At 34.2% G+C, this 15,250-nt stretch overlaps 2 protein-coding genes across 5 annotated transcripts in view; both read left to right on the top strand.

The window, feature by feature from the left end:
- lin-28 (protein lin-28 homolog) overlaps positions 1-15,250 on the top strand; it is a 73,843-nt gene that overhangs the window by 20,230 nt on the left and 38,363 nt on the right. The window lies entirely within an intron of this gene.
- Positions 1,739-15,250, top strand: part of sif (guanine nucleotide exchange factor still life) — an 80,567-nt gene continuing 67,055 nt past the window's right edge. For 2 of the 4 annotated variants that reach the window (XM_089700837.1, XM_089700836.1), the window contains exons 1-13: positions 1,739-2,283; positions 4,884-4,995; positions 5,357-5,501; positions 6,216-6,400; positions 8,251-8,369; positions 8,755-8,885; positions 9,024-9,106; positions 10,280-10,438; positions 11,368-11,498; positions 11,851-12,039; positions 12,276-12,378; positions 12,844-13,048; positions 13,511-13,715. In XM_089700837.1, coding sequence (XP_089556963.1) covers positions 5,395-5,501; positions 6,216-6,400; positions 8,251-8,369; positions 8,755-8,885; positions 9,024-9,106; positions 10,280-10,438; positions 11,368-11,498; positions 11,851-12,039; positions 12,276-12,378; positions 12,844-13,048; positions 13,511-13,715 — 1,617 coding nt within the window. In that variant the 5' untranslated portion in view covers positions 1,739-2,283; positions 4,884-4,995; positions 5,357-5,394. The remainder of the gene's footprint in view (positions 2,284-4,883; positions 4,996-5,356; positions 5,502-6,215; positions 6,401-8,250; positions 8,370-8,754; positions 8,886-9,023; positions 9,107-10,279; positions 10,439-11,367; positions 11,499-11,850; positions 12,040-12,275; positions 12,379-12,843; positions 13,049-13,510; positions 13,716-15,250) is intronic. The other 2 variants (XM_089700839.1, XM_089700838.1) reach the window with 2 other exon arrangements.

The following is a 15,250-nucleotide window of genomic DNA, read 5'->3' as shown; positions in this document are numbered from 1 at the left end:
AGACCGGACTCTCAGTGGAGTTTCGTTTGCAAAAATCGCGGACCTAAATCTGACTTCTGATATATATTGTATAGATCCCAGACATCCTATAGACAGATGTTGCCAACCAGTTTTGTGGTCCCCCTGCCCGCACCCCGGTAATTAAATATGGCATACAAAGAAAAAAATAAAAATTTCCAAAACATGCCGTGTGGGGTATCAAATGAAAGAGCTTATTGAGTAGATCACGAATATATAGCATACTATATACATTTCTTACACTTTCTCTAAGATTTTTTAGAAAATTTACGAAAATGGTCCATTTTTGAGTTAACTTTAAACCACTATAGATTGAAAATACATGAATATATTTTTTAAATTATTATTTTAAATAATTAACAATAGTCCATTGTTTACGATTCAATATTTCGTACAGTGAAATAGTTGCATGGGGGAGTGGGGGGAGCATTCAAAGATGGCGAGTATATTTTCAAGTTCATATAGTATATAGTTATTTTCATCAAATCCACCACATAGCTCACTTATATTATATTACGAACTATTGAATCATAAACAATGGACTATTCTTAATTATTTAAAATAATAATTTAAAAAATATATTCATGAGTTTTCAATCTATAGTGGTTTAAAGTTAACTCAAAAATGGACCATTTTCGTAAATTTTCTAAAAAATCTTAGAGAAAGTGTAAGAAATGTATATAGTATGCTATATATTCGTGATCTACTCAATAAGCTCTTTCATTTGATACCCCACACGGCATGTTTTGGAAATTTTTATTTTTTTCTTTGTATGCCATATTTAATTACCGGGGTGCGGGCAGGGGGACCACAAAACTGGTTGGCAACATCTGTCTATAGGATGTCTAGGATCTATACAATATATATCAGAAGTCAGATTTAGGTCCGCTATTTTTGCAAACGAACATCTCCTTGGAGCCTGCTCTAAGTAGTGTGCTCTGTTACGAACGAAATATACAATCAATTTTTAGCTGTTGTTATTAGAATAGACAGTTTATGTTTTTTTTTCAAATATCTATAGATAGACTATTTTGCATTCTGGTGTTTTGTTGGTATATATATAGTGACCTGAAAATATAATACAGATTTAACTTCAGAATATTATAATCTCTCGTACATGCGATTTTATTTTAGATAGCGTGGTGGTGATTTTTTTATTAAACATTTTAGAGGGTCCGTTTGACCTTTGTATATTTCGTGTCTATTTTATTCTTCTCATGAAAATATTTTTTAATAACAAGTTATCTGCTCGCTACTTAAGCCTGAAATGAACCATTAAATCACTTGGTAGACCACAGAAAGCATCCAACAGTCATGGACCAAAATCGAATGTCTCGGGAAAAGTGCGCGCGCAGTGCCCCTCCCCACACCGCTCCGCACCGCACCGAGAACTCATTGATGATCTCCTTAATCTCATCATATATTACAATTATTATAACTAAAAGATCTCGCATACCCCAAATTTATGTATCGATTAAGAATTTGTACGTAGGGAATCGAAGTATTCGTGGCATTGTACATATTTCGCAGAGTTAATCTGAAATTGAAACGTGAATAGTAAAGGTTGGGCGCTGGCCGTCATATCTTTTGCTAGGTTTGGGCGTCGGTGCGTCTCGGCTTTCGGGCGGTCGGTGCGCACCGGCGACCGGCGACGTGCGCCACAGCGCCGCCACGCACGCTCGACTCACGACCCAGTCCGCTCTGATGTTTAACGGAGCCGCCGGTGTCGACCTCTCGCACCGTCGCTCCATCGCGTTGGCGCATATTTGAGACGCATATAGGGATATAATGGTGTTATCGAGAGTAGTGCTAGTCGGATAGGTGGCAGGTAAAGCGGAAAGTAGCTCAGTAGCCAGGCCGGTGCGGTGGTCGATCGGTAGCGCTTGTGGCGCGAGTGGGTCGGGCTGCGGCGACTCGTTGAGCGCTCCAGAGCCAGCTGGCGGTGTTTACACGCCGCGCCTGCACCCACGTTCCGCACGCCCCGTGCGCTTGCTCGCTGCAACATACACCCTTCATATTACATTCGTCGCTGTGAATATTTAAACTTTATGAACGAGCAACGTTAGAGGTATTTAATGTTTATTCAACCTGACTCTCCACAGAGAGCACAGTCGTAGCGCACATTGTCACAGTGTCACGAACCCAATACGCATACGATAGAATACATATATTTCATTTAAGTGATATCGCGATTAAATAATCATGGGTGCTAAAGAAAGTGTGGAGGCTGCTAAATTTTCTTCGCAAAATTGGAATAATTTCGAGGTTCGTAATACGTTTAATTTGCACTTGAAGTGTTTGTACCCACTCCCTTCCGTGTTGCTGTAATGTAGGCACTTGTGTTATTTAATACTAAAATAATAACATAAAATAATTAAGAAAACCGATTTGCACAGTATTGTGATGATAATGTAAGAATGTATGCATGATCTTGCACTTTTTAAATCTATAATTGATGCTAAATATACTTGAGGAATATACCTAGACAATTTTAAATTAGTCTCTTAGGTAATTATATATATTTTAAGATTTACATGAACATAATGTTCAATTGTTGTTGCACAATAACATGAAAATTGAATGTTTTCCGAATATATCAGAAAAAAAGACAGGAAAATTATAAAAATTATATTTGTTATATTTTTTTATATATCACAAGAATCAGACAGCTTTTTTACTTAAATATTTGATTGAAGTTCAATATTTTCAACGTGTAATTTCATATCCTTGATAGTATAAATTTCGTGGTTAAATGGGTTGACCCACATATACATACATAATTTATCTCTCACGGTTGAAGGCTCAACGTCAAGAACGAAATGCGACGCTTGAATTTTAATTACTATTTGATAGAATAGACTTAGATATTGCACAAAATCAATATAAACTTGAGATTATAACTACGCAACCTATTTAGTTCGTAGAATACATTTCATAGTTATGCTATAGAATATATATTCTACGAGTACAGAGATAATATCTATTTTAACATACATTTGTCTACATGCTGTTACAATATTTACAAGTGATTCACCGATGAGTGTAGGTCAGCGTCACACATAGTTCATTATAGGGCTTCGGAACTAAATCAAAATAATGTTCCAGAAGCCGCTATGCAAATTGAACATTTTTATGTTTCATTCTCTACTAGTTATACAATGTAATGTTTAAGTAATGCATTCAAACGGTTTGACTTTAGATATGGTTAGATGATGATTAATTAATTAGGTATTAGACGCTGTTTCCGACCTAACATAGGCATGAGCTGCCTTGTTTCAGTTTCAAATAATGCTCTTAAAATTAAATTAGCATCAGTTACATACATAACCAGCTTTAACATAACATATATCTTTTGTATATTTCAATAGTGTGCCTGCTTTTTTAATTCATGCTGTAGCTCAATCTTTACAATAATATGGATCTTATTCTAGGAAATTGATGTAGTACTTATTATTGAATACTTAGTGGGATTGTATATTACACTATTTATTTAGAAATAGTACTAGAATGAATAAGAACCATATTTCTGCATGCTGGAAAGTGTTAAAGGAATACTAAACTGAAAATGTAACTAAAATGATTGATAATTCCTTACTCCTCCTAAATAAACATAAAATATAAAAACAAAGAAAATAATAATGGATTTTGAGTGTGTGAATAAAATATTTCCAGATAATGGTGTGATGTTGGTGATCCTTGGTGAAGCGGACTAGACCAGACTCTCAGTGGAGTTTCGTTTGCAAAAATAGCGGACCTTAATCTGACTTCTGATATATATTGTATAGATCCCAGACATCCTATAGACAGATGTTGCCAACCAGTTTTGTGGTCCCCCTCTCCCCACCCCGGTAATTAAATATGGCATACAAAGAAAAAAATAAAAATTTCCAAAACATGCCGTGTGGGATATCAAATGAAAGAGCTTATTGAGTAGATCACGAATATATAGCATTCTATAACATTTCTTACACTTTCTCTAAGATTTTTTAGAAAATTTACGAAAATGCTCCATTTTTGAGTTAAGTTTAAACCACTATAGATTGAAAACTCATGAATTTTTTAAATTATTATTTTAAATAATTAACAATAGTCCATTGTTTACGATTCAATAGTTCGTACAGTGAAATAGTTGCATGGGGGAGTGGGGGGAGCATTCAAAGATGGCGAGTATATTTTAAAGTTTATGCCAGAAATAAAGGCCTAATACAAAAATATCGGTGTCAGGGCTTAGAATAATTATCTCTGCAATATGGCAGAACATTCTTGAATCAGCGTCTGTGTGATTAGATTTCAAATCGGTAACTTCAGTGAAAGTTGCGCCTTGCAATTTAAAACATTTTGTGGGGTCATCAAATCCACCACATACATATAGCTCACTCATTACAAACTATTGAATCGTAAACAATGGACTATTGTTAATTATTTAAAATAATAATTTAAAAAATATATTCATGAGTTTTCAATCTATAGTGGTTTAAAGTTAACTCAAAAATGGAGCATTTTCGTAAATTTTCTAAAAAATCTTAGAGAAAGTGTAAGAAATGTTATAGTATGCTATATATTCGTGATCTACTCAATAAGCTCTTTCATTTGATACCCCACACGGCATGTTTTGGAAATTTTTATTTTTTTCTCTGTATGCCATATTTAATTACCGAGGTGGGGGGAGGGGGACCACAAAACTGGTTGGCAACATCTGTCTAAAGGATGTCTGGGATCTATACAATATATATCAGAAGTCAGATTTAGGTCCGCTATTTTTGCAAACGAACATCTCCTTGGAGCCTGCTCTAGACGATACATACATGTTAATTGAATAAATAACTCGTTTTGTATATGACGCAATGAACTGATGTAACTTGCAGCATGGAGTCGTAAAGCATCATCACAGACACGGAACCCAACGTTCTCAGAGTCTCAACCGCGGGCACTCTCTGTCGCGCTCTGATGGCACCTGGTGACATCACGGGACCACGGGTATTTATGTTATATTTAGTATATTAATTCTAATAATAATCAGTCGAATATCTCATACATACAAATTAATTAATCGTTTAGGTACTTGAGTATTGATATAACATGATCGTGAAACAACTTTTTATAAAAAAAAAATTTCTTCCACACAATACAATAGTATGCGCTAAATTCAGTACACATTCAATGGAATCAATCTTATAAAGATGGCTACGATGAATGTTTAGGCAATAAAACGCTGTCAGTATGGTATTTCCTGGCTAATTACGTTCAAATTGGCAAGCAGAAATAGAGAATTTCCTTATTAAGTATGTTGTTTCCAATACAAATTGTGAAATACTATAAGCTGTGATATGTTTTGCAGGCAGCGTAGTTCAGTGCGCCGAATGCGGCGCGCGCACAATGGGCAACAAACTATCTTGCTCTTGCGCGCCGATCCTCCGCAAGGCGTACCGGTATGAGGACAGCCCGTGGCAGAATTCTAGACGCCGTGATGGACATCTATTAAGGTCTGTACACACAGATAAAATATATTCTCAATAGATTAAAGCTACATAACATATTTTTACATCTAATAAGGTTTGTTTATAAAGTAGAGGTACAATATTATCGTGGGCATTATACATTTGTGGACTATTATTGTTAAGGATTAGTACTGCGATGGAAGATTAATGATTTTTAAGAACTTATGGTTATAAAGCGGAGATGTGTATTAGGGATCTAAAATAACAATATTCATGCGTATGATTTTAAATAATTAGCGGGAGTTCAATTGCATAATGCGTATAGGTACCTATACTAAATCATGCTCTGACTAAACATAGTTAGAAAAATTTTTTGACGGATGAAGATGCTGGACATTTTTTATAAAAGTAAGATATCATTCATGTTAATGTTACTTAATTGTTTTTTTTTGTTTTTCAATAATGGCTATAATAAATCGAGTTAAAGTTTTTCTTACATATTTTGACTATAAACTTAAACTCTACCATGACTCAACAATATAATATTAAATATTATGTATTAAAACTTCTGCAATATTAACACGCAAATAGAACTAAAATGTAGTGCGGTTGATGTTCTGATGATGTTCATTTTTACTTTTTAGTATTAGTCAGACAATTAAATGTAATGATCTAGTAGCTAATCATGTACTATAAAGGATCCGGGTAATTTAGTGATGACTACTGATAGTGATATTGTTATTTTTACTTGTATTACAGACTATGGGCGGAGGTATTCCACGTGTCTGCGAGCGGTGCAGGCACTGTGAAGTGGCAGCAGGTCTCCGAGGACCTGGTGCCAGTGAACATCACCTGCATCCAGGACTCGCCCGAATGCGTGTTTCATATCACCGCATACAACTCTCAAGTGGACAAGATACTCGATGTTAGACTATTGCAGCCTGGTACGTGTGATAATTTAGATAATTTATTTCTGTTAAAGATGCGGATATAATTTCAGTGATGTTTGTATATCTAAGAAATGAAAGGACTTCCTTGCCTTACTTTTAAGGCAAAGTAAAAGATGAAAATACGGTAGAACTCATTCACTACATATCATTACAGTTTATCAATATTTCTAATTAAACAAATGATCAAAATAGCATTTAAAATATAATTATAATAATGAAAATAAAGTATTGAATCGGAATTAAATATGACAAGTGATATTATCATGATATACGAACGTGTCACATAATATTTTATTTAAAACTAGCTGTGCCGCGCGGTTTCACCCGCATTACTCCGCTCCTGTTGGTCTTAGCATGATGATATGTAGCCTATATTACTCGTGGATAATGTAGCTTTCGAATGGTGAAAGAATTTTTAAAATCGGTCCTATGAGCCTATTCATTACAATCAAACAAACAAAGTTTTCCTCTTTATAATATTGGTGTAGATTTATGTCTCTATGTACAGCACTTTTAAATTGCGTAATGGATGACTCTCGAATGAGGCCGTTATGATGACATATTTATGTTTTACCTCAAAAAGTTTATAATGAAAATAAGTAAATAATCATTTAAAATATATTATGATGAATTTGATTCATTATAGTGTTGCTTTAAATCTGAAAGAATAAGTGATAACTGAGCAGTGATCGTATTCATTCAAAAAGTAGAACACGCGTGCTAAATATAACTACATAACAACATACATTATTGTGAAGAACGGACTAGTTCAATTAGGATTCCCTTTGTATTGATTATGTTGTCGAATCGTTTTGAATTATCTTTAACAAGTTACAATTTCTACTAAAATAACATTACACTTTTACCTTGACCGTTCACTGAAGAACTCATTGCCCAATGAAATTCATCAAAACGTTTTTATGAGGTTGTTGATCCTGGTATTCATAATTATTTTTCTATTACACCCTTTGTAAACAACGTATTCACTTTCATGATCAAAACATCATACATCAAAGTGCAACCTAACTTCAATGTTTTTAAGTAAACGCAAAACAGATGCATAATAAAAATATTTATGTTGTGCTAATATTGTGTGCTCAAGTCCACGTAGGTACATTTAAACAACGTTGAAGTGGATTTTACGAGTATACAAGAATTACAAGCCAGTCGCGACTGTAACCCAGTTTTAAATTTACTCTAGATAGTATGTACCAACATAGCAATCGACCGAAATCCGCACGTACAAAAGTATGGAGAATTTTTAGTACGGCACTTATTATATATGTGCCGTACTAAAAATATACGGAATTTTTAGTACTCTTTATGGAATATAGAATTTGTAAACTATTTCGGAAGTGACACGAATTACTTATATAGCAACAGCATTAATGCTTTGAGATCTTTCGAAATACAATAAGTTGAGTTCTGGTTGAACAATTAGAAATAAGCAGAAATTTCTGTGAATTAGAGAAAAGCTTTTCTTTGCCTTTTACGTAAATGAAATGTTAGTATTTTAGATATTTTTTTCACATTCTCTGCAATTCTCTCCTTAGTTTTGGATATATTTCCTTTAATGTGAACAGTTTTCTATTCCATGTAACCATTTTTAAAGTTAGCAATAAATCTTCAGAGGCCTATAAATGTTAGATGAATATCAACATGCTCTTTAGTCTACTGTAATTCTGATCCTAACTAATATTATATTACTAGAGCAATTTTTCTGTCTGTCTCTTTTTCACGCCTCAATAACTGGACCGAATTAGATGTTATTTGGTACAGAGAAAGCCTGAATAATAAATATTTTACAAGTAAAGAAATATTTTTTGACATTTTGCATTTGCCAGGTACTCGTATCGGGCAAGCATCTGAATGCTTCGTCTATTGGAAAGATCCCATGACGAATGACACTTGGGGCCTCAATTTCACATCCCCGATTGACGCAAAACAGTTCAGGGAATGTTGCGTAAGTAGATTTATTAGTTACGCCGCCATCATTAAAATTTATTCACCTTTAAAAAAGATAATTGATTAAACCATAATTTTTATTATTTAAATGTCTGTTAGAAGCGACAGGACAACAGAAAGGTACTTCAAATTATACAAAATTTAAACAAATATAAATTCCATCCTAACGTGATGATGAGTTTTCTATATAGACATTGAATTATCTAAAAAAAAACAATGAATTGAAATGTTATACATATTCTATGTATATTTCCGTTTCTGAATTTCAGAAATATGTGTCGCTTCATATAAAAAATATCACAATTTTATCTTATTATCTTATTATCTTTTACTATTTATTTTTCATCATCAACAATTCATTCATCAGCGATATTTTATTATAGTCGCCTTCATTTAAATTCTCACGGAAGGCATCGTCGAGCTACAGCCTCAAGCTAGAGCCCCCGGGGAGCAAACAGAAGTTCAAAACCAAGCGGAAACCAGTCTCTACACCAGCTAGTCCAAATCGATCAAGGTAAAATTATTTTATTTATTTGTAAAGTGGCTAAAGACGAAATAAGGTACATACTTAGTATTGCATAAGAAATATTTGTGTTGATGCAAACATGGCGTTTATTTATGATATGAGTATCTCAATAAATTTATTTTACAGTCTCACCTACGGTCGTGAACCACAATGCACTTGCATGACTCAAGAGCAATATGCAAGGTTGAGAGCTCAAGATCCAAGATATCGTAAGTACAATAATATTTATGTTTAAAATGTGCCTACACAAATATGTAGGTGCAATGAATTCGATAGGATCTCACACAGTTTAAACGAAAATTCTATAACAATTCATACAAATATTCAATTAAATAAACGAAATATACGAAATATGATGATAAGGATCTGTTAAATTAGAATTAGATTTAGTTTTATGTAATAAAAATGAGATTATTCGTTCAACACAAATTAGATTAATTAACAAAACACAGAATAAAATAATAATTTACTGCACTTGTGGCATGTTCATTTGTCCTTCTGATTGTAACATAAACATAAAGTGAAAATTAAACAGAATGAACCATTCATATTCACAACAATTTTCGTAAAACAATTATAAAATACCTATTGGAAATCATTGCAAGTATCAATGTAATATGTAAAACTACGTGAATACCGACTAAAAAGGAAAAAGCTCTTTGTTGTAGACTTTATAAAAAAACCTACAGTTTTTAGCTAGGGAATGGAGATGCTATTTTCGAATTTGTTTCAACAAGACTACCTACTAACAACAAATATATTAATGTGCAAAAGCTTGAAAATATGTTTTGTAAAACCATGTAGCTTGTGTTTTATATGTAAGTAAGATTTTCAAAATTCAGTTATTCAGTCAATGAAACTAACTAGTTGTCTACATAAGCAGCCCCATTATTCAAAGAGCTATTTCTGGTGTTCTTATTTATAGCATCTGAGCGTTAAATGTTTCCGGCTCACATAAATTCTATGTGAAAGCTAATAAAGCCTTTGAAGTACCAATGGCCAATGGGTTCTCTATTTTTATAACATTAAACAAAAACCTATAAAAAACTGCAGCAGATAATGCAGTTTATCTGCTTTTCTCTAATGGTTGCAGAATTTTAAATCAAACTAATTTTGCGCCAGTGATTTCTTCCATAAAATTCCGCATAGTTCCCGTTCTTTTGGAATTTCCGAGATGAAACCTATACAATTTCCTTTCTCAGGTGTCAAAGTATCTTTATCTTAAGAGACAACCAGACAGATAGATAGAGTTACTTTCGAATTTATAATATTATAAGTATGTAAAGAAAATGGCGGATCCTTTCCCTATTTCAATTCCGTAAGACATAAGGCAAGCGGTATTCGCATCAGTTTGATACCTAACGCATAGTATATGCGTGTAGGCTCATCAACATTACCGCGTACAACAACTCGCGCTATAGAAACAGACGCGAGCGCGGCGGGCGCGGGCCGCTCTGAGAAGGTCGCCGCCGCCACATCCTCCACATCGCTCTACGACAATGTCGCCAGCACCCAGCCGACCGCACAACAACCACCCAAACGTAAGTCATCGCTCATTGTATGAATTCAGTTACACTACCAACTATATGGTATCTGGCCGTATTATGTATGACCTCTTATATCCAGACAGTTTACGCCGTGAATTGAACTGACTGGCAAATTAATTTTATACCATAACTACTGGTCTATTTCTAATATAATCTTTTAAAAAAATTGACTTATACCCGTATCATATTCCTTGAAATAAAATTGTTTACACAATTATTAATACGCTATTTTTGTAAAAATATCGAGAATGTATCATGATCGACATGAATTATTGAATTTGTCCTATTGATGAGATTTAATGAAGCTGCTCTACGCAATGTTATTATTTTCGCTAAGGGCATTAATGTGGGATTCTTTAATAATATTACCAAAGAGTTTTAATAAAATATCTTAATATCACCCGCCTAACACTTTTAGTGTTTGGCATTCTGCTCATTATTAAGGCCGGACTTCACTTTATTAATGAATAGAACTTTCTTAGGCCATTTTTTTACAACTTGAGAAAAACAAATTATATTATTACCCAATAAAGTATACTCCACCATTAAAATAATATGTATAATAATTTCTTCCATAAGTGTCTATATTTATTATATTTTGTGACCTACAGTGCATTTTAAGCAATATTTTTCTGAACTTTCACGAACTGATAAACCATCAGATTTATTCCGATAATGATAGTTCAATGAAACGTGGGTTGCATTCATAGGTTGCATTAAACCATTAAATTGACAAGATAATATTTTGTTGATGTATCTGGTATTATTCTGAAATCAAAATAGAGTTGAAAACTTTAGTTCTTGAAAACTTTTTTTATACATACTAAATTAATTTTTAAAACGTTTCCAATAAAATTACGTACACACAACATTTAATTCAATTAATACAATGCTATAACTGTACCTTATAAATGTTTGAACAGCGGCAGCACGTCAGAGCGACACGCAGCCACCGGCTCGCCCCCCCAAGTCGCAAGAGACTTCCACAATGACTACCAACACTTCTACAGCACCGAAGACTGTTACCGCTTCTGTTGGGACACATGGCACTAGCGTAAGTTATAATGTAATATGTATACAGAATATTAAGAGCATACAATTAGGCGGGTCCATACAAAACGAGTAGCTTTGTGAAGCAATTGTTGCGCGAAGCAGCTCAGTCTATGTCGATGTGGACGGCCGAAAAGTTTCCTCGACTGAGCCACGTTTGGACACGCCCATTTGACTAGGTTCTTGACCTTAAAGGTGTAAAAGCTTTTTTCAACTGCAATAAGTAGTTAATTCCGAAAGTTAATTAGCCTGCTTGTTGATTTTTTTATTTAAACTTTTAATTTGACGAACACATCTAATAGAATTGTAAATAGCTTTTAAATATCAAGTGTAATCTTACAATTTTGTTCTTTCAGACTGCTGAAGATACAGCGCAAGCCAACACAGGAACAACAAACCAACACGGTCAAGATCTGAAATCAGAGGGGGTGCAAGCCGGAGGGACATTGACCTCCTCCAAATCCTCTGCAACATCGACACGCGCTGGGAAAGAGCACTTGCAGCACATGCCAAAGAGCATTGATTATGGCGATGGAAATGAATCGGTATGAATATTATTTAACAACTAGCAAACCGGGCGAACTCCGTTTCGCCACCAGAAACACCTTCTCTTTGCTATAAACCTCACGGAGCCCGAGACCTTTCCAACAAATGCGTAACCATTACTTATTGTAGATAATTAAAATAGTGGTCTACAACTCAACCATTTCGTAACCATATTATGGTATTGCTAACTTATCGATTATAATTTTACTTACCATTCGATATATTTATTTTCCAGTCTCGTGAGTCGGACAGGCACGTACACAATCACAATGTGATCAACAACAACACTTCGGGATCACGTCGCACAAAGTCTAAAAGCACTGAAGATATGAATATGGGTAAGTAAATTATATATTTTGGTAGATTTTTAAAATTGTTATTTAGTCAGTCATTACATTGCAGAAAACTTGCAGCTTAGAATTCTAAATAAATTTAACAAAAAAATTTAAATAAGAAATAAAATATCGATCTACCTAATACATACTATAGAGCAACCAACTAATGCTCGAAGCCTACTATACAAATTGTAATTTGACTATCTAACGTTACTTTATTAGAGACGTAGTTAATAAAACGATACCTAAGTAATAGTAAAAAATATTTTTAGAAATTGTTGATACAACGTTATACCTTGATCGTACAACATTAAACTACTACTACTCTCATAAAACGTCAAAAAATTGCAAATTTCATAATGCAAGTTGCATCGAATAGCTATCTTGAAAAATAATATACATTGCGTACAAGCCCAAATATAGTATTATGATTCTGGATACACACACTAACATTTACACTCCTTGCAGATTCGAGTACCCTAAAGCGGATGCTAAAGCCCATGCCATCAACGGAGAGTCCCATAACCTCACCAGAGATGGGTCGGCGGCGCTACGGGGCGTGCCCATCATCCTGCTCGCATGGACACCGTCACCCGCACCCGCACCACGGCCACTACGCGCACGTGGTCAACAATAACAGCCGACAGTCCTCGCAGCGGTACTCGTCTGCTAGGTTGCTTTATTTTATAGACAACGTGCTAGCGTGTTTGTGTGTTGTGGTATGCTACGAGAACTTGTTGGATATTAGGCTGATCAAATGCCATCTGTGCAAATTTCATCATCTGTATAAATGCATCAGACTGTAGCTAAAGTCACTTAGGTATCCTACCGTTCATGTGAAAGCTTTAAATTTACGTTGTTTTATGTTTATGAGCAATTAATACATTAAATGATTAAACCATTCGAGATATTAATATTTTAAACGTAAATGTATGTTTAGTTAAAACAGTTTTCCTACATGATTTACATTACTCATTTCCAAATCTGTTGATGCAGCTTTGCTGCGGCTTGTTTTGCTTGTTATTTTAGTATAAATATAGTCTTTATTCATTCATTACTTATTTCATGAACTCATTCAATCATTTTCAGTAACTTATTTTGTAATTAAAAGACTAAAACGTCACCTTATATTTAGCCGTGGCGTTGGCGTGGGCGCTGCACCAAGCGGTTACCCCGGCCGCGGGCTATACCTGGAGCTGGGCGGTGAGCGCGACGTGTCTCCCCCATCAGATAACGTTATGTTCGACAACCAGTGCTATGCCACCACACCCTCGTCTTCGAACGGCAATTCCGATCAAGAGCACTGCCAACGCAGGGACCCGAGGCAGCATCATCATATGGTAATTCGTTTACTGATATTTGTTTATTATCGCTTGTTAATTATGTGTAAAAAATGTACGTGATTTTTTATAACACTATTTCCATAACATTATAGACTAATAATATTACTATCAAAGTGCAAATTATAAAAGTAATAAAGGAATTCTCGCAGCGGCAGAAAATATGTATAACTTAATTCTTACTAAATGTCTTCCTAAAATTCTTACTAAATATTAGTGTCCGACCGAACTTTCGGTTTCGGTTTCGGTTTCGGCCGAGTTTCGGCCAAAAATCAAGTTTCGGCCACAGTTTCGGTTTCGGCCAAAATCGGCCGAAACTTTTGCCGAAACCGAAACTCATTTCACAAGTTCAGTGAACTTAGTTCACACACGTTCACGCTCGTCTAACTTCGTTTTCCTCGGCAACGCTTTGACGGACGCTGTCAAAGCGTTGGTTGACCCACGCTGGTGGAAACAATTTTTGAGATTGGAACTGGGTGTAATAGTAATTAATAATTATTATTTTTATATAAGAGGTACCTAAAAGAGACTGATTATTCTTCTAAGTACAAATACCAATCCAAAGTATTAAAGACTCTTTAATAAAGAGAAAGATCTCAAAATACCAAAACTTAGTATTTAAAGTACTTAACAGTAACAATTACTGATTTGATTTAGATGACTGATTTTACTGAGAATTTAATTTGAAAAAATAATAAAAATTAAAATTGTTATTATTAATATTTTAAAAATATTATTTTTTTATATTATATTAAATAAATTATTACAACAAATTTAATATACTGTGTTTTCATTTCATGCCCTAATTAAGGCAAAATAATAGGTAAAATGCACCAAAGTTCAGTATTTTTAGAAATTTCATACTTGACCACGTGAGTTTCGGTTTCGGTTTCGGTTTCGGCCGAAACTGAAGCCACGACCGAACATTCGGTTTCGGTTTCGGTTTCGGCTTGGAAACCAGTTTCGGTCGGACACTACTAAATATGTAAAATTATTTACAGCCATGACATCAGTATCGTATTGCATGTGTGTGTGCTTCTGTAGGCCTAGCTTTTAAACAACACAAGCAATTAATGATCCTAACAAGTTTAACCTAACAAGTTTTTTTTTTATATAAATCTCAATGTACGTACAGTAAAAACTAAAAACATTATAGTATGTAAATTTCTAAAATAATATTTGTAATGCAAGTGCACTGATAAACGTAAAGAACTATAACAAATCTTAAACTGAACTACCTACTTATTTATTTATAAAAGGCCCATCATCCATCAACAGCTGAATACATTTACGTATCTTTCTCCTTGTACAATTACAATTACTTTTATAATCTAATATATACGCACAACGTTTAACGATGATCACAATTCACAACGTTCACAGAAATAAGTATAAATTAGGCGATAATATCTATACAATTAATTCAGAAATTGATTTTTGGACTAATCTAATAAAATAATGATAATTTTAAAAAGAGAACTTACCTACTTCCATGGACGTATAAAAAAAGACGGACGGTATATCGCCTAAACATT

Source organism: Colias philodice, chromosome 11, assembly GCF_061535455.1.
Source record: "Colias philodice isolate Cphi_HAF_F1 chromosome 11, ilColPhil1 Martin Lab GWU primary, whole genome shotgun sequence".
NCBI classification, from domain to species: Eukaryota; Metazoa; Arthropoda; class Insecta; order Lepidoptera; family Pieridae; genus Colias; species Colias philodice.
The sequence above is the reverse complement of the archived record's forward strand: the minus strand, read 5'-3'. Positions and strand labels throughout refer to the sequence as shown.